General features: G+C 49.0%; 1 protein-coding gene across 1 annotated transcript in view; it reads left to right on the top strand.

The window, feature by feature from the left end:
- The window catches only part of CACNA1G (calcium voltage-gated channel subunit alpha1 G), a 146,386-nt gene that overhangs the window by 59,963 nt on the left and 58,901 nt on the right, over positions 1–27,522 (top strand). Inside the window, 9 exon segments of the mRNA XM_079323127.1 lie at positions 831–1,641; positions 1,740–1,784; positions 3,088–3,452; positions 17,797–17,948; positions 18,465–18,650; positions 19,721–19,835; positions 21,153–21,308; positions 25,464–25,532; positions 26,407–26,433. Of these exon segments, the coding sequence (XP_079179253.1) occupies positions 831–1,641; positions 1,740–1,784; positions 3,088–3,452; positions 17,797–17,948; positions 18,465–18,650; positions 19,721–19,835; positions 21,153–21,308; positions 25,464–25,532; positions 26,407–26,433 (1,926 nt within the window).

Genomic DNA, 27,522 nt, shown 5'->3' on the forward strand with positions numbered 1-27,522 from the left:
GACTCTAAAGGATCATTAGGTGCCTCACTCAGATGTAGCTAAGTGATATGACTCCTTGTCTTGCTGCACAATTGGTCTAAGTCCAGAAAAATAGCTGCACATCGTCAGTTAGGTCATTGTGGGGATTTCTGCTCCTCATCAAATCAGGACTTAAACCCTGACGAGAAAGTAGATGGTTGTTTAGTCCATGATTGTGTTTTTTAATATTAGCTTCCCCAAGAGAGAAACAAACCCTTCCTCTCAGCCTCCCCAAGATGACGAAGAGGAAGAGCAAGCAGTACTTTTCCAGATGCCGTGCGAGTAACGTTAGCAGTGTGTGATAGCCCGTTAGCATGTCAGTAATTCCCTGTGATCCAGGCTGGGCTGTGCAGAAGGCAGAACCTCATGAAACCCTGGTTGGAAAGAAAATCTCCAGGCTGTGGGTACAGGCTGTTGATGCCCTTGCATAACAGTCACCCGCAAATCCCGTTAGCAGGGGAAAGGGATCCGCTCGCAAGCTGCCCACACACTGGCAGAAAAAAACGCTCCTATCAGGAAGGCTCAGTATTCATCCTAATGCCACTAATTGTGATAATTACAACTGCTGTCTGTGGAGAGAGAAAAACACCGTCTTAAAAGAGCAAGAGATTTTTGTCAAAATAATCTTCTCTCGTCTTTGATCTCTGACGTCCTCCACGGAGGGCTGGCGTGGGAGTCCCTGGGGTGGGAGCTTGGGGGGTGACTCAGCCCAGCCCGCGGTGAGGTTGGCGGGGTTTGCCACTCTTTGTGCCCTGCACATCTGTGGGGTGCCAGGGCCACCATGGAGTGTGATGTGGCTGATGTCCCCTTAGGTGGGCTCCTTCTTCATGATCAACCTGTGCCTGGTGGTGATAGCGACGCAGTTCTCCGAGACCAAGCAGCGCGAGAGCCAGCTGATGAAGGAGCAGCGGGTGCGCTACCTGTCCAACGCCAGCACCCTGGCCAGCTTCTCAGAGCCGGGCAGCTGCTACGATGAGCTCCTCAAGTACCTGGTGTACGTCGCCCGCAAGGGCAGCAAGCAGCTGGTGAAGGCCTACAGGGCAGCAGGCGTGAGGATGGGCATCCTCAGCAGCCCCAGCAGCAAGGCGGGGGCCGAGCGGCACGCCAGGAAGCGGCGGGGCAGGAAGAGATCCTCCGTGCACCACCTCATCCATCACCACCACCACCACCACCACCACTACCACCTGGGCAACGGCAACCTGCGGGCGCCCCGCGCCAGCCCCGAGATCAGCGACGTGGAGACCAGCTCTCTGCACAACGGCACCAACCGCCTGACGCTGCCCCCCTCGGCCCCCCACTCCCTGGGGGCCCCCAGCGCCTCTCCCAGCAACACCGAGTCCGTGCACAGCATCTACCACGCCGACTGCCACTTCGAGCCCGTGCGCTGCCGCGCCTCCCCGGCGCAGCCCAGCCTCGGCCTGCCCAGCCCAGAAGGGATCCCCAAGAGCATGGTGGGCAGCAAGGTGTACCCCACAGTGCACTCCAGCACCTCCCACGAGGTGCTGAAGGAGAAGAACCTGGGGGAGGCGGCTGTGGGCGCTGGGAGCAGCACCTTGACGAGCCTCAACATCCCACCCGGGCCCTACAGCACCATGCACAAGCTGCTGGAGACACAGAGCACGGGTGAGCTGGGCTTGGATCTACATCTAGGGATGCTTTCCAGAAATATAATTTTTGTCCTAATTTTTTTTTTTTTTTTCTCTCTCTCTGAATTTTTGCAGGGTTCTTTTCAGTCCACGTTACAGAGAAAGGCGATGGCTTTCCAGGTGAGATGACCTACCTAATGCCTCTTATAGCCAAATTTAGGAGAGAGGTTTCAACCTCCAAGATTTCATACCTGCAATAATCCAAGGGATATGAGGGTTTTCAGTGAATCCATTTTCTTTGTAATTCCCGTCTTGTAGATTAAGCAAGTACAAGAGAGCTGGAGTGGGACTTTGACAAGGACATGTAGTGACAGGAAGGAGGGAATGGCTTTAAATTTTGCAGAGAGTGGGTTTAGATTAAATGTTAGGACAAAATTACATTATTTCCCTCTACTCCTAAACTATTTACAGGAAACACTTCCCAAGTCCTGTACTCCCAAAGTCAGCTAGAGCTTGCAGATGGACACCTATCACACCCCTGAGCACTGTGTAGCTCTGCTCCCATGGGACACAAGGTTTAGGAAGATTGAGTGTCTGCTTTGTGATAGTGCTGAAGGACAATCACAGATGCTGAATATTGAACATCTGTGATTTGCTCAGGAATCCTGTAAGCCAGACACTGAATGCATCTTTCTTGAATCAGAGGTTTCATATCTTCACTGCTCTTTTCCCCTCCACATCCTGAAAATTGGGAGTTCAGGCCAGTCTAGTCAAAATACTCTCAGCCTCCGAGAAGTGTTTCTGACCAAGCTTCACCAGGCAGTCAGTGCCTTTTCCACCTTTTCCAATGCAATGGCATTGACCATTCCATCCAGGAGCTGTGCAGGGAAGAGACCAAATCCTGCCCCCAGCCCAGCACTGCCCAGAACCTAAACACACAGAGCCGAGCTCTGAGTTGGTTTAGAGCAGGGTTTGCATCTCACTGCTGGGTGCTGCTGTGCAGGAGTCAGGCACATGCATAGCCAGCTGATGGGAATTTTGGGAATATCCCACTGGTATTTCACCCAGGAGATACCTGGCTGCTGCCACTAAGGCCAGCATGTGGAGAGGGAAGCTAGTGGTTTTGGAGCATCAGCAGAGGGAACTGGAAAGAAGGCTGCTAACAGTCCTCCTGGTAATTACAGCCAGGATCCTGCCAGGACCAGAGAAACCAATTGCTTCCTCCTTCCTGTGATGGATAGAGATGTAATGAGATGTGCTCAGGGTCAATGGCTGGGCTGGCATTGGGGGCAGCAAAGAGAACTTCATAAACAGAGAGAAAGCACTTGGGGAGCCCAGGTTTAACCCAGCAGAAGCCTTTTTCCCATTAGGAAATGCCTGTCATGCTAAGAGCAAAGGCTTGGTCCTAACAGGGAGCAGGTGTTGCTTCCTGCAGCCCCCTGTCCCAGCTCACCAGCCTTTCCCTGCTCTGCTGGCATTTCAGGTCCCTGCCAAAGCTCCTGCAAGATCTCCAGCCCCTGCACCAAGCTGGAAGGAGGCTCCTGCAGCCCTGAGAGCTGCCCCTACTGCCTGGCAGCGCTGGCAGGCGAGGCCGAGCTGTCGGACAACGAGACGGCCGACTCGGACAGCGAGGGGGTCTACGAGTTCACACAGGATGCCCACTACAGCGACCAGAGGGACCCACAGAGGGGCAGAGCCAGGGCCAGGAGAGCCCACCTGGTGCTGGCCTTCTGGCAGGTGGTGTGCGAGACCTTCCGCAAGATCGTGGACAGCAAGTATTTCGGCCGTGGGATCATGGTGGCCATTCTCATCAACACGCTCAGCATGGGAATCGAGTACCACGAGCAGGTGAGGGCTGTCCTGGCAGCTCCTGCTGCACAGGGGTTGTGGCGGGGGGGGTTTAGGATTCCAAATCCAGCTGCTGGTGGGATGGTTTGGGGAGAGAGGTATTGGGATGCTCTGGGAAGGGTCCCAGAGTGGAATAAGGCAGGTTTTTCCTCTGAGCCTCCTTCCAGGTTGCAGCAATTCTCTTGACTGGTAGCTGGCTATGTGTCTCCTAGCCCTGCCAGGGATGGTCAGCACCATGCTGAGACCACTGTCCCCTGGGGTTTGTGGTGAGGGGAGCAAGGAGAGGAAGCAGCCCTTTGCCACCAGCTCAGTGTGAGCCTGGCAGTGCTTGGGATGCTGCTGGCAGCTGTGGGCTTGGGGGTCAGTGCAGCTGCAGGCAGGGAACTCTATTGAATTTGCACTCCTTGGAGAGAAGGTAACAAATGGCTTTGCCTCCTCGGTGAACGCTCTAGCAGCAGCATGATGAGTCCAAAATAGACTCATCACTGGCTATTGCTCTGCTCAATTATCTGAGTCCTTGCAGGCAAGAGACTGCCTCTGCTCTAGCCTCTCACCGCTTGTCACCTAGCAGAGCTTTCCCTATATATAGTCATTAAGAAAAGGAGTTGCCCCTTTCTTCTTTAAACATCTCCATGAGGATGAGAAGAACTCTGCCTTCAGAGGCTTTGCATGCTGTGGCCTCACATGGGTTTTGTGGCTGCTGCTGGCATGGTGCCCTTGATCCTGCCTGAAGCACAGCGTGTCTTGGGGCTGCAGGTGCATGCTTCCTCTGGGGTGAAGAGTTTATTAGTGGGGATGCAGGCATGTTGCAGACCTTTTTATAGACCACTCCTATTCTTGAGGGCACCCAGCATGTTGCTTCTCCTGGGATGTCAGAACTCTGTGCTCCCAGGAAGACACAGCCACCCTGTGCCAGTTTTGGCTGGGAGCTCATTGCATCTCAGGTCGTGACTGATTTTCTCCCTTCCTTGCATGTTTCATGTTTGCTGAGTTGCTGATGATTGCACGCAGAGGCGTTTCTCCCCCAGCTGCCCGTGGTGGCTGTGGATCAGCTCCCAGTTCCCCTGCCCTCCTGTGGCATTAATGCCTCAGTGACTGAGTGCCAGGGGGACGTGGCTGTGCTCAATGTGTCCCTTCCAGCCAGCACCTTCCCCCTGATGCCCTGATGCAGTCTGCCTGGCTAGGTATTGTTTTCAGTACACATTAAACAGTGGTGCACTCCAAAGCCCTGCTGGTTTCACCTTCATTTGCTGCCCTTGGTGGGAGCTCTGCGGGGAAGCTTGGCTGATTCTACCTTTATTTAATAATCTCAGGAAGATCATCTCCAAAGAAGCTGGGAGGAGGTGGCTCACAGAAACCAATAAACACTTTTATTCCTCCCTTGGCTGAAGGGTGAAAGCAGATCCAAGGTGTCTTTGCTATAATTGCCCAAGGGATGGATTGTCAAAGCTTGTTGCCCTTTACCAGGAGCATCTTTGGAGATGCTGGTTGGGGTCCCACCTGGGGGGACCCCACTGGGGATGGGGGCTGAGCAAGCTCCCATCATCAAACACCCTAAGTACAACACAAGTCCTTAATTCTTTGCCTTGGGAAAAGTGGGGCAGGATGTTTCTGGTGTCTGCCCTGGCCAGTGGTGAGTCCCAGCAAACATCTGGATGTTGAGAGGCAGATTTTTGTATGATTTTTGGGTAACAGGGGTGAAGGGAGCTGATAAGCGTGGGGGGACTCCAGACACTGTGGGTGGTTGTTTTCTTTAATGGTATTTTGAAGCTACTACTGTTCCAGATTCCTTTCTCCCAGGCATTTGGAGGGAATAGCAGAGCTTGTTTTTATTAGTTCATCTGCTCAAGTGGCGGCAGAGAACAGAGAGGTGTTTCTTTGTAACCTCGCAAGGCTTAGAGTTGGCAATTTCATAATCTGACAGTTATGAGAGCGGGAATTAGAGGGGCAAAACGCTGGACCAGGCCTTCCTGCAGAGATTATAAACACTGAAACGTGATTATTTTCTTTTAGAAGAGCCTTTCCTAAAAGTGTGAGTGATCAGCCATGTCAAATTTATCTTTACTGACTGATGTTTGCAAAGACATGAGGGTGCTTGAAGAGTACTTGACTCCATGATTTTCTATATTAAGCTCTCTGCTTATTTAGACAGTATTTACCTCTTGGGTTTTCCACATGCTGCCCTGGGCACCGTGGGCTATATTAGGGTAACTATTTTAAGGGCCTGTTTTAAGGTGTCATATCAAAGCCTTGTGTTGTTTAGTGTCCCCTTGGCAGAGGGGCTGCTCCTCTCTGAAGGAAGGACAGGCTGGAGGTTACTCAAGAAAGAAAAGTTTTCTGCCCACCCATCTGCTCCCAGCAATGCTGGGTGGGATTCAGCAGCTCTGGGACCACCAGAGCATCCTGGGCTTCAAGACAGGAGCTGGTGAACTGAGATCCTCATAACAGCTAGGGAGAAAGTTTGCTCCTGGGAAAGTTTGACATCTCACCTTGGGACAGGCAGCCTGGAGGGACCTGAAAATTTCAGTGCCTTGTTTAGCAGATGCAGCAACCAGAGCAGGCCAGGTTGGATATTAAAGATAACAGTGGTACTCTGAAGCACATACAATTAGTGGCAATTGGGAGTGTGAAAAAACTGGCCCCCACCTCTTGCTGTTTATTTGCATTCACCCATCAGCCAACCCGGCCAGACTGAGCACCCGTGGCTGCTGGATGAAGCTCCTCTTCCACCCAAAGCTCTTTTCCACAGTAAATTGTCAACACACATTTTACCATCACATGGCTGGGGCTCCAAGAGCTGGGTTTCCTCTGAGCTCCTTCTGACACGAGCTGAATTTCTCACTCAACACCAGGTTGTTTCCACGTGGTTCCTGCACATGCCTGAGCTGCAGGTACACCTGACTGGGTGTAATTCCTGGGTGTTTCCTGCCCAGCCATGCAGATGCAGATGCAGCTCCTGCTGTTGTCCTGGCTCTGGGTGCAGCACAGTGTGAGGTGCTCGCAGCACTCGCCACGTCGCGGCTGCTGGGCAGCACTGTGAAATTTTCCATCAGGGAAATGACAACCAGATTGCCACGGATTATTAATGTGGCTGCTAAATAGCTTGTTTTTCTACAGAGAGGAAGCAAAATGCAGGTAGAAACTATTAGCTTTGGGTGGAGGAATATAAATGTGATTTAAAGGTAGACTCGAGGGGATTTTAAATACACTGTTGAACCAATTGACTGATTCGCCTCAGGGAAGCTGAGCCTCTGCAGCACTGCGGGTTCAAACAGCTGCGGCTTTGCCAAAGATTGTTCTGCCATAGAGCAGGAGTAAAATGTGCTGCTCAACCAGAGGGTTTCTGTGCTGCTTTCCCCCCAGCCCTGGCTGTAAGCCAGGCTCTGTTCCATAATGTGCTGCTTTTATTTTCCTTTTCTTCCTCCAAGTCCTTTCTTGGAGTGAAAAGCAAAGGCTTTAGTATGAGGCGTGATGTTGGACTCCTCAGCAGGGGAAAGAATTCAGCAAGGGCTTCCTTGAGGAAGGGCTTTGGGGTTTTGTTTTTGTTTCTAAAATCTGGTTCATATGGTGCTTCCTGGCGGTTCTGAGTTTCCTTGTGTGAACTCGCATTGTATGAACTATACCCTACATATTCATTTGTTTAAATAGCACTTGAATTTCAGTCGCCGTCTCTGCGGTGTTTTGCCATTGTTAACATAACAAGAAAGAGACTGGAGAGTCCTTCACTGGCCTCCCCAAAGCTGCAGTGGGTTCAAATCCCTGCCTGGCTCTTGTGTGGACTTGGATCTAGATTGATCCAAAATTCTGGTGTCTCTGAAAGAAGGAAGAAAGAATTGGTTCAGACCTGTGGGGAGCCTTTTGTTAATTTTTTGGGTGCAAACTGAAGAGGTGATAAGGGTGAATGACTGTGATAGCACCCAAGGAGAACAGTTTATCATCCATGGGAGACAGTTCTTCAAGGAAGGGAGATGAAGTGATGCCTGACATCCCCCAGCAGAGTTACAGGGATCCTCAAAGCCACAGTGCCCCAAGCCAAGGGGGGCAAACTCCTTCTGCAGGAGACAGGAGCAGCCTAAGCCTGTGGCTGTATCTCAGGCTGAATTCCTGGTACCTCCTGCTGCAGGGGAGAGAGCAGGGTACAGATGATGCAGAGTTGTCACTGGTAACATTACGATCTAATAGCTGCTGCAGCACAGAAATACCAACCATCTGTACCAAGGAGTCAAAGGAAACCTTGCTGGCAAAATGCATTAAAGTGTCTCTTTATGTAAATAGTCAAGGCTCAAGAACAAGAGGGTTGCCTTAATCAGCATCACAGAATGTGAAATTTTTAGGTATCCAGGATGATGGAGAGGGGAGGTGAAGGGTTAGAAAACCTGCCAGCATGGAGCAACCATTAGGCTGCAAGATCAAGCATTAATAATAATCACCCAAATGGTATTTATGTACTTCGGCTTCTGCCTGAATTCAGTGTGCAGGGAAGAAGGTAACTGGAAATTATTAGCTGTCATGACACCCACTGATTGATTTCTTCATGTGGGAGGAAAATTGGATTGTTCCATGGTATAATGGAGCTGGACAGTGGGGATGTGACAGGTTGGTGCCCCACGTCTCAGGGTGTTTGTGTGTCCAGTTTTGGGCAGACTGGAGAGTGGCAGGTCTGGGTCCCTGCATGAGCACTGCCTCAAAAGATAAGGGCATCTTTGGGGTGAGAAATATTTGCTCCCAGGACCTGGTGATCAAGAACATCTCAATCCCCACCAGTTTCAGGTCCAGCTGAATGTTTTGCTGCTGGTGGATGCAGCTGCAGATTTGTCAGGTGTGTGGTGGCTGCTCCTTTGACCATCCATATGTTCTAAAATGAGATTTTGCCCAGTATTCGTTTCCCTCCTAAGGAGGCTGTGGGAGATCTGCACAAGGCAGCTGTGGACAGCACTGTGTCCCTTCCAGCCTCTGTGGCTCCATGCCAGCTCAATCCAGGACACATATTTTGGCTTCTTTGATGCATGTGGATTTGTGTCAGGTCTCCAGGTCAGAAAAGAAGGGAATCCTTTTGTTTTGTAAAATACTTTTGGTGTCCCTTGCATTTCTTCTGAGTTGTTTCCTGCTAGTGCAGGGACTCAAAGACCTGTCTTGTGTCCAGGCAGCAGCTGGTGCTGCACCAGGGGCTCTCTGCATCACACACTGATGCAAACTGGTGCTGTTTCCCTTTACCCTGTACCTGTCTCACTCCAGCTGAATGGTACAGACCAGCTTTGTGCTGAAATTTCTGATTTGATGCTTCCCCATGCGAGTCTGATTCATGAGGCTTTGTTTCAGAAGGGCACTGACACAGGTGTGTGCATCCCTGGATCGATGACACAGCCTTTCCTTGGAAAACCTCCACCTGCCCTGGGCTCTTCCCAGGAGCTCTCCAGTCCTCGTGTTCATGCACTGCCTTCTCTTCCTGGAGGTATCTCTACTTGCACTGGGGTGCACATCCCATGTCAGTATTTAACTCCATTACACATCTCTGCAGCCCTGTGCCAGCTGCTCTCAGCCAAGCAATCAAAGCCTTGGCAGCTCAGTGAGGCTTTTCCCTCCCTCAGCTCCTGCTGGCTTTGCCCAATGTAGGGCTTGGAGCTACTGTCAGCCTAATTCCTCAGCACTCCAGCTGCAAGGGGCACTCCCACAGCAGGAAAAGGAGGTGCCCTATGGGTTTGCATGTGCTGTGTTCAATTAGCTCCTGTTAGGCAGAAATTACTCTTATTAATGGCTTGTTGTTGGAGACTGGAGGAGTCAGTGCTGGTGGAAGTCATCGGAGCTGTTAGTCACTGGGATCACTTCAAAACCAGCTCTCTGTTTGTTATTGGGGGTAATTCTTTTTATGAACTTTGGGGGTTCTTCTGCTTCTCGGGGATTTGAAGAGTTTATGGGGTCTTGTAGGAACTCACATGTTTTATTTGACTCACTTGTGAAACTCTCCCAGGGGTAAAAAATGCTGTGATCCTCTTAGTCATTAAAAAACAGGCTGTGCCTACAAAGCAGACTTTATCCTGCTTCTGGAAACTGAATTATTTGAAACTTAAATGAGATTTCATGCAACTGGAAAGGTTTTGTTGTTTTGTTTGGTTTTTTTTAAAATCAGATAAGTCAGTTCTCTGCATGCTTTAGGGATGAGCCTATATAGATTCCTTGACACCTGCTAAAGTTTTTTTTCAGTTTCCTGGTTGGGGAACCGTAAGTGTCAGTCCTTTCCTGTTAATTTAGTTTAGAGGCTGGAAATACTCGAGCTGCCTTAGATCCTATCATTACAGCTGTTGTTTCAGCTGCCATCCATACCCTCGTATTATCTCTGCTCAGGCAGCATTGAGAAGAGACTCCAGCTTGGTGAAATGGGAAAATTATGTGTGCTTTCAAAACCTGCTTCATCCCTGTGTGGATTAAAAATCACTGCTCTCTGCAGATAGCCAGGCATTTCTGCTCCTTCTTTGATTATTGTGGTTGTTCCCCTTGGGTGGGAGCCAGGAAATTCAGCTAGAACATCTGGAGCACCCTCAATGCTTTCATCTGTAAGCACTTCTGGTTGTTGGTGTTTTCCCAGGGATCAGTCCATATTTTTTACCCAGTTCTCCAGGTAGAGGGTTTGTCCCAATGCTGTTGGCACCCGTGACTGTGCCCTGCTGCCACTCCTGCACTCAGAGCCCATTCCTGCTCACCCCAGCAGGAGTGGGGACAGCAGTCGAGTTGCTTTTCCCTCATCCCTGCTGGATTTCAGCTCTTTGTTATAATTGCTTTTTTGCTGATGTTAGGAAACAAGCCATGGATGTCTGTCAGCATTAGAGATAGTGTTACCAGCATCAGAAACCCACGTTCAGCAGAACTGTGCAGGAGCCCTACAGTGACAGCGTTTTTCTCTCCCTCTTTTTATTTCCTCTCTCCCCCTGTCCCTTCTCAAGTACTAATGGGGAGATAAGTTTCCAACTTGGTTTAGATTAACCAGAAATAGAGGGTTTTAAATCTCAAGTACTTACAAGGTGTGACCAAGTGGAAATGCTGCTTTTGTTCAGCTTAAGCTCCTTCGAAACCTGGGCAGAGGGATGAGCTGGTTCATGTTTTTCTTGCATTTTCTGGGATAATATTCATCCAGAAATCTCAAGCAGAGAGAGATAAGAAGATCAGACAAGAATATCTGCTGTGCCTCCAGAGAGTGATAAAGAGAAGCCAGTTGCAGGACTTGGTGGAGGAGGGGGTGGTCTGCAGGGCCTGTTTGTGGGTCTGAGCAGGTCCCTTCAGGGTTAAATTCTCCATCAAATTTGGGGCTCATCGCCTCATTTGCACCCCATTCTCAAGGTAGACAAGAGGTGGCTGGGGACTCAGCCCCATATGAGCAGTTGGGGCCAGGGAATTCAGGTTTTTGCCATGGTTCCTCAACAAAGATGTGCTGGAGAGGAAGGTCCTGACCATGGTTCCATGTCCACAGGACTCAGCTCCTTCTCCCTGCTGATGTGGGGTGGGAAGGGACACTTGTTGGCTGGAATGGGGAAGGATGGATGAAAGACAAGGAGATTAGCAGAGGTGGTGGAGGGGGAATCCCTCCTGTGCAGACAGCTCGGATTTTTCTGAAATGAAAGCTGCTTTCCTCCCTTTCTTACAGCATTACTTGCTGTGGCATGAAATATCCAGCCCGTAAGAAAATCCTTCTTTCCCATGCAGTGAAGGGATGTAACTGGACTTGTTCACTTGTCTGTCAAAGTCATTTCCTTATAATAAATGCCTGTAAATCCTGAACATCCCAGCAGTTCTCCTCCAGCCCACTGAGCAGTGAGCACACCACCCTTTTCCATGTCTCCAGCCCCAGGAGGAGCAGAGCAAAACCTACTGTAATCCTGCTACTTTCTGAATTGTTTTCTTTGGCCAGTTTGGCAAAGGACAAGTAGAGGGGGCCTATCAGACCCTGATTAAGCATGGCTCAGGTTTGCTCTGCTGGACACAGGACAATAGTCAAAGCCTGATACCTTTTAAGGAGCCCCAAAGACAATGAATGTCACTTCTGAAAATATGAGTGGATTGAGTTTCTATTTATATAGTTGCAGGCAGCTCTGGAGCCAACAGGAGCTGTATTTACTGAAGGGAACCCAAGTGGTATTTTGGATGGTCGTGGCTCGGTGGGTGCACTGAGACAGGGGGATTAACGTGGATGTGATGGAAGCAGTGCATGGAGAAGGCTTGTGGGTTGAGTGAGGACACAGCCATGAGCTGTCAGTCATGGGAAACTGAGCGTGGGAGAGGGCAGAGAAAGGGCACCTCGTTTTGTTAATTAAGAGCTGCTTCTGTTCATCAGAATTTCTTGCATTTTGCCCCGGGACTTGTGGTCTGGCTCCTGTTTCAGGGTGGACCTGGTGTGTGTCTGCACCCACGTGGAGGGTGGAGAGGATCTTAGCAGAGCAGTGTTAAGTTGAAAATCCTATCTTTGTGTGACCCATTTCATTTTCTTTATTATGTATATATATTAGAAATCTGCAAGTGATGAGTCAGTAAAACGTTGTTGGTGTTTCCTGTGAAAGAGCTGAGGTTGCTATTTTCTTTCTGTGTTATTTTTCCTAGTTGCCATGGTAATGATTTCAGAAAGGTCTTATTCTTGCAGCAGTTTGAATGGGTTAGAGGTTTTCACAGTCTTCTGGATCCGCTGGCAGCAGCAGAGTGATATCCCAAAGACATCCCTTGGGATCAGGAGGGATCTGATCCTGGCTGCTCATCCCATCCCTCTGTGCTGGGGTGAGACAAAGTGGGGTTTTCTGCTTCATTGTTAGCAAGATAGAGAGCAAAGACTCCAGGGTGCTTCTGTTCTTTTGTGCTGGCATCCCAGGAGCAGGGAAAAAGCAGGGAAAAGAGGAGGCTTGGCTGCAGCCTGGGCATTGTGTGGGCAGGGGGGTGGATGGATCAGTGCCAGCCATACCCACTGCTCTGGGTGCAGGTCTGATGATGATGGTGAAGAGCCTGTGCCCACATGGGTCACAGCTGGAGGAAGACAGGAATTGGAAGCTCAGGGCACTTGGTTTCACTTCATCCAGCAGCAGGGCTTGTTTCTCAGAAATTGGGGAACACAGCCCCAGGGCTTGCATGGCCCCTGCTCTGTCCTCACCTTCCCTACTCAGTGCCACAGCTTCACCTGCTCTGCAGACACCTTGGAGCCCCTTGGGCAGGGAAAGTGGCATGTGCCCAGAGAGGAATGAAACATCCCTTCTGCCATCAGAAATCTAATGAGAACTTCTACTCAGCTTTAAAAATGGGAGGAAAAAAGAGAAAGAAATGCATTACAGCCTATTTCTGAGTGCTGAAAAAGGGCAAGGTGCTGGTGCAGCTCTGAGATACCTCTTGGGGCACTCTGGGGACATCTTCCCTTTCTTCCTGCCCTCTTGGTGCCAGACAGCCCTGCCTGAGCCCTCCAGGCAGGGTGCAGAGAACTTGCCCTCCTGGCTGCCACGCTTGTCCCCTGGCTGCCACACTTGCTCCCTGGCTGCCACACTTGTCCCTTGGCTGCCACACTTGTCCCCTGGCTGCCACACTTGCCCCCCTGGCTGCCACACTTGTCCCCCTGGCTGCCACACTTGTCCCCCTGGCTGCCACACTTGCCCCCTGGCTGCCACACTTGCTCCCCTCGCTGCCACACTTGCCCCCCCTCGCTGCCACACTTGCCCCCTGGCTGCCACACTTGTCCCCCTCGCTGCCACACTTGCCCCTGGCTGCCACACTTGCCCTCCTCGCTGCCACACTTGCCCTCCTCGCTGCCACACTTGCCCCCCTGGCTGCCACACTTGCCCCTGGCTGCCACACTTGTCCCCTCGCTGCCACACTTGCCCCCTGGCTGCCACACTTGCCCCCTGGCAGGCAGGGTCAGGCCTGGTGGGTGCCTGGGGCTCACATCCTCCTGCTGCCCCAATGGCACTGGGTGTTTTCTGCCCTGTCTGCTCTGGTTTTCTGTGCTGCCACAGCTTGTCAATGTGCTGTTTGGTACATCAACAAATCGACCCTACACAAACAGAAGGCTAACAGGGGATGATTTATCCAGGACAGCACATCTGTGTGTCCAGCAAGGCAAGATGTCCTATAAACAAAATTCAGTATATACTGAGGGCTTGCTGGCAGAGCTGGTGTTTTGTGCCACAGTTGAATTACACTTGGATCTCACTCTTTCTGGGTGTTGCTCGTTTAATCATAGGATGCTTTCTTTTTAATTAGGCACTGCTGCTACTGATGAGAGAATTAGCAGACTCTTCTTTTAATGTAGAAGCTGAGGCTGTGGCAGCTGTGCTGTAATGGGGGTGGTGGGCAGAGGCTTTGTGCTGCACAGAAACCCCAGCTCTGCACCTCAGTTTCTACTTCCTGAAAAATGTCCTTTTTAGAGTGGTCCTGGAGGTTTGTTTTTCCCCAAGAATATATCATTTAGTCAAAGAAAGGATGTTACTTCCCCCAGCTGCTGTGTTGAGGCCCTCAGAGAGAAAATCTGAGTGATTTTGCTCTTTCCCTCCCAGCCCAGTGAGAATCCATGAAGTTGGTTGTGTGCCAGCAGTCAGTGGCTCTCTCAGGTACATCATGTCTAGAGCTGGTCAATAATGTTTTGATTAGATGGTTATTGTCAGAAAATGGCAGTTTATCACATTTGAAGCTGTTTGTGAGAGAGGAGAAGCTTCAGTGAACTGGCCTTAAAACCCCCCTCAACTGTTTGAGGTGTTTGAAATCTCCATTTGGACAGTTGGGGAGCAAAAAGTTCCATGTTCTTCTTCAAGCTGGTTTTTATTTATATTTTTCAATTTTGGTTGATTTACAGTACAAAGAAAAGGGATAAAGGAATGGGGACTGAAATAGAGGGAAGATCCTCCAAGATTTTGTGCACTGTGTTTTAGTTTCCCAAGTCTGAAATTCTGAATTCTTGGGATAATTTCAATTCTCATGGGAGAGAAAATCACATTCCTGCCATACTGTAGTGATGTCTCAGGAAAGAAAGAGGTCTCAGACTTATTTGTGATTTCTCTAGAGTAGAAGCATCTTATAAAAAAATCTTATTATCTGTGTACATCTGTGGGTGAATGAAAATCCCATAGCTGGCATTCTTAGAAGGGTCTGAATCCCCACTGCCTGGCTGAGATCCCCTGGGGCAGGATTGTGATCACAGCCCCCCTCTCCTGGTACCAATAAATCCCAGTGGTGCCCATGCAGGGGTGCCCCATGGACCAGCTGCAGCCCTGTGTCCCTTGAAAGGGATGCTGAGCTGCTTCAGGGGACTCAGGAGCTGCCCTGGGGACCCCTGAGTGGGACTGAGGGTCTTGGGGGGTGTCCCTGCTTCACAGATGGCTGTGAAACCCCCCAGGTAATTTGCATTGCCCCATCTCAACTGCTTAGGGATGTGTCATTTCCCAAAGAAAAATAACTCAGCTGATTTCAGGTCAGAGTGGGTTCTGCTTCCAGTTGATATTCAACTTGCCCACTCCAGCAGAGCTCTAGCTACTCTGGATCTCCTCTTCTCTTCTCTTCTCTTCTCTTCTCTTCTCTTCTCTTCTCTTCTCTTCTCTTCTCTTCTCTTCTCTTCTCTTCTCTTCTCTTCTCTTCTCTTCTCTTCTCTTCTCTTCTCTTCTCTTCTCTTCTCTTCTCTTCTCTTCTCTTCTCTTCTCTTCTCTTCTCTTCTCTTCTCTTCTCTTCTCTTCTCTTCTCTTCTCTTCTCTTCTCTTCTCTTCTCTTCTCTTCCAATCCAGTTTGACCAATCATCTTAGATTTTCAGATATTAATTCTCACCTCTGTTTGAGAAGTTGCCACTCTTCATTTTTAATATGCCTGCCCCATCATATTAATATTTTTCCTGCAAGAGAAGTGGCAAAGAGTGTGTGGAGGAGGAGTGGGGGTGCAGGAGATGCTGGGCAAAGGTTTAACTGGGCTGTGCCTGTGGGGCCAGTCAGATTTCACTGTGCCACTGCAGAGGGAGAACAGAGGGTGGAAATCAGCCTTCAGGGTCCAGGTTAGTGGTGCTGATGGATGAGAAGGAAAGCTTCCAGGAACACATCTCCTTTCCAGCCATATCACTGCAGTACTAATAACAGCACAGCCTGCCTCAGCACTGGGGCACTCATGAATGAGTTGGCATTTTTTTGTGAGTAATGTAGAATTGTAGCTATTTCAAATTGTCCTGAGGTGCAGCTTGACATATAAGTTCTTGGCCTATTTATTACCCTGTGTCTGAGTGTTCCCATAGGTATTACAGCATTAAACCACGGATAAATTTAATATTGGGAGCTGTAGCATTTATGTTTCAGCTGTAGATCAGTGAGCAGGTGATTTGGGCTGTGTGCATGGTGTGTTTGGCAAGCTCTAGCCAAGGGATCTGTTCTTCAGCAAGGATGTTTGAGGTAGAAGTTGTGTTCAACACCCTCTTTTTTTTTACTTTTTTATTACATTTTCTTTTAAATGCTGCTGTTTCATCCTTTGCTATCCTGTGTCATCACAAGCTCCTGCCAATATCTGTGCAATTCCTCAGGGATTCACTACCATGCTGGGAAAGCATCACACCAATTTGGGTCCCCATTTACCCTCAAGCTGGGTTGGAAGAGCTTGAGCTGCCAAGGCTGTGCCTGGGTAGTTTAACCCTTGGAAACAAAGATTTGAATGGGTTTATCTGAGTTTTTTTTGCCAGCATGTATCTATGAACCCCTTGTTCACTGTAGTTTTTTGAGGCTCTGAAGCACAGCTGACCCTGGCCCTGAGCTCTGTACTCTGGTGGTTTCTGTGACTTCAGGGTTGGGTCACCTCAAGTCAAACCCTGCAATTTGTGCTGTGGTGTGGCAGCTCCTGCTCTGTCACAGGAAGGTTTTGGCCAGTCCTGAATGTGTTTCATGCACGTGAAAGGTGCAGTTAACTGTGTGTGTTGCACATTTTCCTCTGCTCATAGTGTAGCTGCTCTGAGTGTGCACATCTGGCCATAACCCACCAGGGTTGTGGTGCAGGCACCTAAAGCCACAAGGTGGTTGAAAGAGGGGATTTAGACCAGCCAGGGGAGCCCAGCAGTTCCTGTGAGGTGTTTGGGGAGCTGTGGCAGCCCACCTCAGCTCTGCTGCTGGGACCCCACTGCCAGGGGATGGCAGCTCCTGGCTGCACTGGAGCCTTCCAGCAGAAACACACAGCCACATCTGTGTGCTGGGGTTAAAGGGGAATGAGGGATCTGATGTGGGCTAAAGAATACAGCAACACAGCTCCTCTTCCCAGCAGCAAGAAGGAGAGATTTGTTGAAAAGCCATGGAATTTATATAAGGGAAATCACGAAAAACAAAGTAGAAAAGACTCATTGGTCAAAGGAGACAACACCTCTTTGAAAACATGCTCTCTGCAAAATATCATGAGATGACTTGGTGGTCAACACCAGGTGTCTATCTGTGTTTTCTTTGTTCCTTCCTTTGTTTTGTCTCTGAGAAAGATCCCCAGCCTGGGAAAGATCCAGGCGGAAGCTGAGAAAAATCAACAACCTGGGAAAAAAACAGATTAGACTCCCCAGGAGCCTTCAGCAGTGTCCACACTGCACCACTGGGTTTTCTCTTCTGACACACGTGTTCCAGTAATGCTCACCTACCTGTGGGGAAAGTAAAGCACTGGGCATCTGCAGGCATTGCTGGGAGCCCTCTGTGAAATATGCTAGAAAAAACCACAAAAGGAATTAATTTAGGTTTATGCCTACCAGGAGCCTGGGTAATTTTTTCAGAGTCTTTTCTTAATTTTGGAGTTTTTTTTCATACCTGTGTTTTCAGATTGCCTCTCTGGAATGCCAGGATTGGGCCCTTCCTCAGTTGCAGATTTGGGGCTACCTGATAATGAGATTTATTTTTTTGAGTAATGAGTTTTTTTTTTTTTGTGCCATTCTGGTTATGTCACCTCAGATCTCTGCTTTTGAAAAATCTTAGCTCAAATCTTTTGATGAGCTACTAAATAAAAAGACAGGTCCTAAAGGGATATTTATGTGAGAAAATGGCCTGACTTTCCCTTCTGCATAAGGACAATCAGTGTGGGGGATGTCAAAGCATTAAGCCTCAGTAAATGCCACTTCTGCCTAAACCTCCTGAGGTGGTACTAAAGCTCTGATTAACGAGAAGTCCATGTCCAGATTTACCTGCTGAATTTACAATGGACTTCTAAACCTTAAACACTCTAATAGTATTTTCCTTCCATCTCCTGGGTTTTAGTGAGCTATTGCCATTTTCTCACCACATCATTAGCATCAGTATTCTCACACTTGCAGTACTGGGGCTTGTTGTGTTTCCAGGTGTGATTTTTGGATATGGAGCTGGCTGCTTGTTTTCTCAATTTCCTCCTCTTCTTTCCCCAGCCAGAGGAACTTACCAATGCCCTGGAGATCAGCAACATCGTCTTCACAAGCCTCTTTGCCCTAGAGATGCTGTTGAAAGTCCTTGTTTATGGTCCTTTTGGCTACATTAAGAATCCATACAACATCTTTGATGGGATCATTGTGGTGATTAGGTACAAACCTTGAGCTTTCTTTATGTGTGTTTCTCCTCATTTGGCTGTTTAATTAAACAGAAAGTAATGGAGAGTTGGCATAAATACCTTCCTGTGACACTTTACACTTCTCCCTGTAATGAATGCACTTAGGTTTGATTGCTAATACATATCTTGGGATTATTTTACGGTCATTTCAGAGAGAGGCCCAAGCAGAAAGCTATCAGTCCCAATGTCCTGGGGCAGTCTGGGATCCAAATGGCACAACAGTGCCTTATTAAGTACCTCTGTTTTTTTGGCACTTGCAAAGGCTATAGCTGCCCCTGCAGCTGCAGTCACTGATTTCCAGGCACACTTTTGACACTCAGGTGGAGCTCTGCTCTTTGCACACCCGGACAGAGTCCAGGTCACGGCGGGCATTGGCAGCGCACGCCCTCCCTCTTCCCATGCCTCTGAGTCTGCCCTTGCCTGCAGTGCCTCTCGTGCAGGCTCTGCAGTCAGTCTGCCAGTGCCCTGCAGTGCCTGTCTGTTTTGCAGCGTGTGGGAGATCGTGGGCCAGCAGGGCGGGGGGCTCTCGGTGCTGCGCACCTTCCGCCTGATGCGCGTGCTCAAGCTGGTGCGCTTCATGCCCGCCCTGCAACGCCAGCTCGTCGTCCTCATGAAGACCATGGACAACGTGGCCACCTTCTGCATGCTGCTGATGCTCTTCATCTTCATCTTCAGGTCAGTGTTTGCTGGGGTTTTTTTAGATGGGGTCCCGTGGTGGGATGAGGGGGTGACAGAGGCCGTACAGAACGTGGCTGGGGTTTGCTGCCCTAAATTCTCTCAGTTAGCCAGATGAGATGTTTGTCTTCACAAAATGGTTTACAAAGAAAATCTGTCAGGCTGGATGATTCCTTAACATCACCTCAAGACAGAAATCCCATTACTTACCAGCTATCAGAAAGCCTGGTGCTAAAAATATTGCCAAGAAGAGGGTGATGTTCCTAAAGAAATGTCAGACATGGTGGAGCTTGTGCTTTTTCATGGCCTTGTCTTCAGACAAGTAGAAATGTTAGAAACAGGGTTGGCGTAGCCCTGTATTTTTAGATTTTGGTCTAGATTTTGAGAAGAGCCTTTCTCCTTCTACAGCCAACTGTGGTGTTTGAGCAATGCAGGCACTGGGAAGGCTGAAGAGAGACAGTCTCTTCCAGGGGATAATGTCCCTTCTTCCAGCGAGACTCCAAAACTGCCATTTGCAGATGAGGTGCTCAGTAGAGCTGTAAATAATTTGATTATTCAGGTTACTAGCAGAGAGCAGGGAAAAGAAGATTATTCTTTTAGTATCTATCCATAATAAAAAGTATTCTGTTCTTCTGTCAAAATTGAAAAAAGCTGTTCTGAATCCCCTGATATGTCTTATTCAGGCATTTCACAGAAACCCTTTTTGTCTTCCTAATTCAGTTGAAGCATATTTTGCTGAAAATGTGTCATTGCAAAACAGAAAGTCAAAACATTTTGTTTAGAAAATGTTGAAAGACAATGTTTTGACTCAGAAAAAATGAAGCAGAAGAAAAACAAGGAGCAGACATACTTTTTTGGTTGAAACTCCTTGACAGATTTGACCTAAATTCACAACTGATTTGCGTGATCTCAAGGCATGTTTTTCAACGAACAAAGGATCCATCTTAAAAAAAAAAAAAAAACATAAAAAGGAATTGCCCAGGTGAAATGAGGAGAGAGTCACCCTGCTGTATGATTACTGGTTTGTGTGGTGGTCCTGTTGTTGAGCCCCTGCCTCCTGCCATTTGCAGCATCCTGGGCATGCACCTCTTTGGCTGCAAGTTTGCTTCAGAACGGGATGGGGACACTCTACCTGACAGGAAGAACTTTGACTCCTTGCTCTGGGCCATCGTCACTGTTTTCCAGGTACAAAATGGAAAAATGCCACACGTGATGGGTGTTTTGGGACTGCAAAGGACTGGGGTTGTTTTCCAACCCATCTGACAGAGCTTAGTAAAGTTCCATGCCATGGAAAGGAGATGAGCCAAAACCACAAGTGCAGGTTTATGGGGGCTTTCAGACTGTTTTCCAGACTAAATCAGAACCCTGATGAGGAAGGGCTGCCAGGGCAGGTGGCTCTTGTGTTTGCAGAGTATGGACTGGGAGGTGAAAGAAAATGTAGAGGGAAGGGATGGAAAGGAGGAGGTCAGGACCATTTGCTGTGGTATTTTGGCAAAAATGGAATCTGGTTTATAGCCAACATGTGCAGGTTTTGCTCTAGCAGCTCTGGGCCCTGCTGCCCTGGGGTCTGTGGAGGACTTTAAGTCATCCTGGCTGACCAAAGGAAAGGTCTGAGCAGTGTTGTGTTACCCTCCCTTATGGCTGTCCCTGGACGTGGGGGACAGGGCATTTTGCACAAGGTCCTTGCTGGTGGTTGGCAATCACAGTCCCTCTGCTCCTCTCTCTTCCTGTTCCAGTCTGAGGTTTCTCCTTTGCCCTGAGTTCACCCTAGAGGGATATGAAGGTGGTTCAAACCTTGCTTTTCTCTGAAGCAGCCGAAGAGAGATTGCCAGAGACAGTTTTCTCTTTTTCCAAGGATTGTTTATTATTTCTTTTCTCAGGGACTTTTTGCCTGGCCAGCAGGGTCTGCTCAGCCTGGCATCCATGGTGGAATCTGCCTGGTGAAGGCAGGGCTTATCTTACACAGTTTGTACTACGTATTGCATGTTTACAAAATTTTCCCAATACAATACAATTTTATTAAATGGTCCAGCCCTGACCCCATCCAATCCAAGAGTGCCAACGTGTCACCCAACATGGATGACATGGAAAAGAAGGAGGAAAAGGTGTCCACCCCCCAAATTCTCCATCTTGGTCACGTGTCCCTTATCATAAATATTCAAAAAAACCTATTTATCTACGTTCTAAAAGTCTAATTTATACTTTGTGACCTGTTTCCATTCTCTTTGTGCTGACAACTTCCCCCAGGGGTTAGAATTCAGTGCCTGAGACACCAGGGTCTCACTCAGAGTCTTTGAGATCCTCGCCAGGGGGGTTTTGAGACCCCTAAGGAGGCCAGGGGTATGCCCTGGACTCCCACATCTTCCCTGGTTCAGAAGGGATTTATCCCCTTGTGTTTCCAGCTGCAGTGGATACCCCAAAAGCAGGATGCTTGCCAGGCCTATCCAGAGTGTGGATACCCAGCATGCTATCCTCCATAGTCCTGATACCTTTCCTCTGCAGATTCTGACCCAGGAAGACTGGAACAAGGTCCTTTACAATGGCATGGCCTCCACCTCCTCCTGGGCTGCTCTCTACTTCATCGCTCTCATGACGTTTGGGAATTACGTTCTCTTCAATCTGCTGGTGGCCATCCTGGTGGAGGGTTTCCAGACAGAGGTAATGTCCTCATGCTCCTGCTTTTCCTTTCTTCTCAAGTTTTAGGGCCTCCAGATCCTGGAATCTGATTTCTGAGGTGGACAGCAATACCTGGACAAAAGTGGTATGGGAAAAAAAGTGGGGTAAAATATTAGGTCATCTTCTGGGCTTTTTTACTTCTTTTCTTTCCGTAGCCATGGTGCAATTTAATACAGCAAACCCTCTAAATGAAGGGCTTAAATGAAAAGCATTGTTAGCATTAATGCAGGAGTGGGAATTGAGGGGTGAGTCAGGCACTGTGGATGGGATTGCTGCTATGACAGTCTCTTTGAAACAGTTTTCACCGTGTTTGTCATCCAGATTCAAAGCCCCTCCTGAAAACTTACACAGGCTGGTAAGAGATTAGTGACACGATTATCTTTTTTTTTTTCATGATATGCATTCATGGAGCTCTTCCAGTTCCCAGCCCTGCAATGCTCTGCATATTTTAAAGTCCATGATTTCTGGTCTCTGCCATCTGCTTCCTCACAATGGGAGTTTCCATGAGACACCCTGCATTGCTGGAGGCTCTGAGGGGGCACGTAGGCTTGAGCTCAGCCCTTTTTCCCATCCTACTGCCAATCCAGCTGTCCAGTTCAGAGTGGGTGTGCATGTCACCCAGTACCCCTCAGAGTGGGGGACCTGTGATGCCCACCTGCTCCTTGCAAAAGTTTTATAACTGCTCAACAACACCCATAAGGGAAGGGGACCCTTGCACCCTGCCTGGGGGGTTGGTTGGAGAGGTAAATATAACCTAAAACTCCTTACTAGGGTCTGTTTGTATGGGCTGTGCTTCTACACAGTATCTCTGATTTTTTAAAGCATTCTGGGGTGATTAAATATTATTTAAGATTTGTTGTATGTGTATTATAATATCCTGCCACCCTGTGAACAGAACTGTTTTTATTATCATATCTATTTTTGAAGTTTGGTGTTAAATTAATGGAGTCATACCAGGACATAGCGAGAAGAAATATTTTTGTTTTATCATCTCTTTCTCCATGTTGGTGCTTTTCTTTTTTAATTGTTATTGTTGTAGCTGTTTCTGTCTGTAAATGCCCCCCACCATTCTGCCAAAGGGACACTCACTCAAAGAGCAAAATGTTCCTGTGCCCAGTTCTCTCAAATAGCAAAAATGTTCCCATGCTTGAGTGATAAGAGGTACAAAGCTCCTTGTCTGGTCCTGGTGACAACTTTGAAACCCAACCTTTGTTCAATCTGGCAAATTGATCTTTGAAGGTCACCAGCACAGGACATCACCTGGTGCCCCCACTATGCAGAGGAAAGGACACAGCCTTTAAATGCAGCAGCCCCTTTGCCAGCCCCTGGTCTTTAAGAGAGGCTGGCTCTGCTCCTTGGCTCAGCCTGTTTGCCATGCTGGAGCATGCTCCTGCTCCACCACTGCCCCTTCTGGGCAGAAAATCATCCCTTGCCTTGTGGCCAGCTGTGCCACGGTGCAACTCCCTGTGAAGCTATATCCTGGCTTAATGTGTTGTGGTTTTATTCCAGTAATGATGTCCTTGAGGGTTTGGCTCCCCTGGAGTCAGGGAAGTGCCTGCAGCACTCCTCAATTTGCTCTTGGCTGTTTTCTGCAGCAGAGCTGCCCCATCAATGCTCCTCTGCCAGGGCAGCTTCAGGATCTCTGTGTAAGCTGAAATGTGCTTTAAGTGCTGTGCAAATCAGGGGGGAGCCTCAGGTTTGGGACAGCACTGGGACAGCCTGAAGCTAGTGATGCTCATGCCTGTGTTGAGGTGAGCACAGGGACCAGGAACCAGTGCAGCCCCCAAAGACCAAACCTGGGTTGTCAGCTGACATGTCAGGCTCAGCCGTGACAATTTTAACAAACTGACACCATATTTCTATAATTTGTGACTCTGATTACAGTGCTGTTTTATATCTTCACTGCTGTTTTATATCTCAGGCTTTGATGATAGCTTTTTCATAACAATCTTTCTTCCACATCCTCGTTATTCTGAGTTCCCTACATTCTCCCAGTAAGGTGCAATGGCACCAGGAGATCCCTTGGCTCAGCCCAGGTTTCCTGCAGCAGACTGGGAGCAAATGTCTCTGGAGGTCAGGCCCCAGGTCTGGCCTTGCTGGTTTATGTGTATTCAGCTTTGCTGGTGTGTAGCTTTGCAAACAGATCACGTTCTGGTTTTTGCAAGCCAGCACAGAGAGGATCCTCTCCTAAGCAGAATTAATAGAGAGATCATCTCTCGCTGTAAACAAACCCCGGCGTCTACTGCCCGTGTCTGCACTTGACTCTTCTGACTTGAGTTTGCTGGTTTAGATTTTTTTTTTCCATTCTCCTTCAGATTTCTGGGCTGAAACACAATCCTGGGGCTGCTGCCTTTATCTCCCTGGTCCTTGAGTGCCTTTCCTCAATCCACAAGCACCTCGTTAATTTTAGTGCATGGCTTTGCAGCCCCAGTTGCCAGGCAGCAGATGACTACAGGCAGCTGAAAAAACTAAAAGTGCCTCTTCCAAACTTTAAATACAGGGCAATGTATTTTCCAGGATTGAGGTGGAGGATTTTTCCCTGTGTTTTCTTTGATTTGGTAACCAGCTTCTCTCATGCAAATGGCACTGGCAGGACTTTTTACCATGTGGTTATTTTTGACTGCATATTACCTGGTTGAATTGGACCCTGGTGTTGGTGTGGAGAAGGTGAGCAGGGGACTCTGATTGATCTGCTAACTGGAAATTGCCAGGAAACCACTCAGGTGCCTGCCCTGGACACTTCTCTGAAGCAAGGAATGACTCCTCTTAGGCATAAAGCTCCTCTCCTGAGGGAATTGCTAATAGTGTTATCTCCAAGGTGTATTCTTCCATTGGTAATCCTCCCAGTTTGTGTCCTGTTGTCCCCATCTGTCCTCACTCATGGGTTTGATCCTTTCCATCCTCTGTGCCCTCTCCCTCCCTGGCACCCCAGCTCCTCCAGCCTCCCCATCCTTTTCTCTGCAGGACACTACCTGCTCTCCAGAGGTGCCATCCTTGGGAAAATACAGATACTCAACTTCTTCTGGGCCTTCCCCAGAGGGAACAGTCCTCCTGCAGGGGAGGTTTTGGATGGTGTTTTTCTTGCATCCCTTGCCTATTGCATTCCTGTTGGCTTCAGTGGGATTTTCCTTGTGAAAGAAAACATTTCCATCTTTTCCTTTTTGATGGCTTTTCCATCTCTCTCTGTTACAAGCAAAGACTTTAAGTTAAGAGTCCATCACATTGCTGGCAAGTCCTTAAACTCTTCATCCCAGCCTAGGCTGGGATGAGTTTTGTAACCCTTTAGCAACCAGAGGAAAGATCCATTGCCCTGTAGGCAAGAAATTCAGCTGGTGGGATAATCTGTGCCCTGCTGCTGCAGCATGGAACCACCTGCTGCCCCATGGGACAGGACCAGGCACTGCCACACTGCTGAAAATGCTGAGGAATATTGGGAGAGCCACTCCTGAGCAAGGGGAAACACAACCAGGTGAAAAATGATGTCTGTTTTCCAAGTGGACAAGGGAAGGCTGGATTGTGGTGCTGGAAATGTTGGGGTAATGGGTGTGCCAAAATTTCCCAGGGTGGGGCTGTGCCCCCCTGGCTGCAGACCCCTGGTTTAAACTGCTGAATTAAATGGGTGTCTCCATTAACAGGGCTGAGCAGGGATCTGAACTCACAGCAGACTCTCCTTAAATTAGGTATTTCGCCTGCAAGAGCACTGATACTGTGTTAATCAAACATTCGTTAAAAGCCTCCATTGCTGCTTAATGAAGGAGCAATAAATAAAGATGCTATTATACAGCTGCAAAAAAAAAAAAAAATCATGTTTTCAATAATTAGCTGGTGTTTCATTAGCACAATTATCACTTAGGAGCTGAAGCAAGCTCTGTTCGAAACACTTAATTTAAAGGGTGTAAGGCTGGTCCCTTCAAAGGGCTTCTTCCTACCTGAGATCTCCCTCTTCCCCCTGTGCTGAGTGCAATGGATCCAGTGCTGGCTCTCCAGTGTGGCCACACACTGCCCTCCTCCCCCTCTGCTTCCCTCCCTCTTCTCCCGTGTTTTTTTTTTAATTCCCCACTCATCCCTGCTGTTGAAACTGAAAATTGAACCCCGCCTTCCCCTTCCTCCCTGTTCCCTGCCCCGTTTCTCCCTCAGGAGATGTCCAAGCGAGAAGAAGCGGGTGGGCAGCTGAGCTGTATTCAGCTGCCTGTCGACTCCTCGGGGGTACGTACAGCACATCCCACCAGTGCTCGTCTCTCTCGTGCTGCCTGGTCACACACCGTGCTGCTCTTCTCATCCCAGTCACTGCCATTCTTTTGGGGTCTATCCGGGTGTTTTGGAAGTGTTTCTTTGGTTTTTGTTTCCTTTTTGTCACCCTCATTGTTGAGTCAGCTGTGATTTTAAGTCCCTTCCTTCTTTGAGGGACCCAGGTAAATTAAGGTGGGTGCTTCAAAGTGGCTCCAGCCAGCAGCTCTGGCTGGCTCCTTTCTGGATGCCTGCCCTGGGGAAGGTTCCCCAAGGGGCTGTCACAGCCTCTCCATGGCACATCCCAGTGTGGGATGTGGATGGTGATGCTGATTGCAGGGCATGCCTGCCAAGGCTCCCTCACGCAGGCGGGGGAGGATGCCCAGAGTGAAGGGACCTGGAATCAAACCTGTTTTGATAGGTGTGTGTGTGTTGATGTGTGTGTAGGTGTCCTGTACTCTTCAGGACAGGGTAGGACAGCAGCAGTTGCACTGTGGCACGTCCCAGAAAGGCTGGTGGGAACACTGAGCTTGCCAGCGTGATGCCACGTTGCAGGGTGTGAAATGGTCTTGTCCAGGTCTGAGGAAGCCATGGATCTCTGAAGCACAGCACACCACAAACCTCACCCTGCTGCCAAGCTAATTTCTCTTTACCACTCACTTCCCTTTCTGTCCTTTGCAAGAAACCTGGCTTTTCCCTCAGCCCCAAAGCCCTTTCCCCTCGTACCCCAGTGTGTCTGTCCCTTTTGGTACAGGCTGGTTTAATCATTTTACTGCCTGGTCCAGCTTGACATACCCTCGTTTCCCAAAAGGATTTTAACTCCCTGTTCTCTCATAACCCCTTTTCTATCCAGAAAGGCAAACTGGGAGTGCAAGAACAGGTAACGGGCAGCAGCACCGGCTGCGAGATGTTCGTCTGCACCGTCCTGAGTCTGGCACGTGGTGTTTGGGAGGGGATGCTCACTGCCCCCAGACATGGGGTTTGGTGCTTGGGAAGGGGGTGGGAAGTCCCCACAGAGCTCTGCTTTCCCCTCTCGGCACATATCTCGTTGTGCCCCCTTAAAACTTTCCCTAGGGCTGTTGAAGAGCACTCCAGGAATACAAATAATGTAAAATTCTTCCCAGTATTTATTTCTTTTTAATAACCCATTAGGAAGAGTGAGTAATTCCTGGCAGGCCCTCTGACAGGCTGAGCTGGGAGCTCTTGTGGGGAGCATACCTGGAGCCAGCTGGAGCCCCTATTCTCACAGAGACTGGATCTGACTCCAGCAAAGCTCAGGCCAGCCTGACTTTACTGCTCCCCCTTGCAAGGTGCATTCCTGACCTTCTCAGACTGCATCCTGCAGGAGGAGCTTCCCTGAAAAGCACAGAAGTCCTGGATCCTCAGGAGAGGAAATTTTGAGCCAACAATTCACGTCATACTCTCTTTTGCCTTAAAAATATCTCAGAGTGTCCAGCCTGCCTGGAAAAAATATCTTTAATAGTTTAGTAACCCCACACTAAATAGGGAGGGAGTACTGGGGCTCATCCCTCTGGAGTTTTGCTTAATTTTGAGGTGTGGGGCACTGTCCTGTGTTGGATTCATCTCTTCCTCCTGTCCCATGCTGGGATCATTCTGAGGTTTTACAATCAATGGGTACCCTAGCACCAAACCTCAGCAGTGCTGGCTGGGGCTCAGCAGATGCAGCTTAGCCTTGGTGGGGTTTTCTGGGGCTCCTGGGCTCTCACTGCTGAAGTGAGGATCTGCTTGGCTTCTCCCATCCCAGCATCTTCCCCCCCTTCCCACCTCTTCTCCATCATGACAGGGCTTGGTGCCCTTTGCCAGAGCAGTGGTTTCAGCCATGAATCCTCCTCTTTTTGGATGGGTATCGATCATTCTGGCGAGCACCTCTGCCCCTCTTAGGTGTACCATGACTATACCACACCCTAAGCACCTTTCTGCAGTGCCAATGGACAGAATCAGGGTCTGT

This window comes from Erithacus rubecula (genome assembly GCF_903797595.1).
Source record: "Erithacus rubecula genome assembly, chromosome: 20".
NCBI classification, from domain to species: Eukaryota; Metazoa; Chordata; class Aves; order Passeriformes; family Muscicapidae; genus Erithacus; species Erithacus rubecula.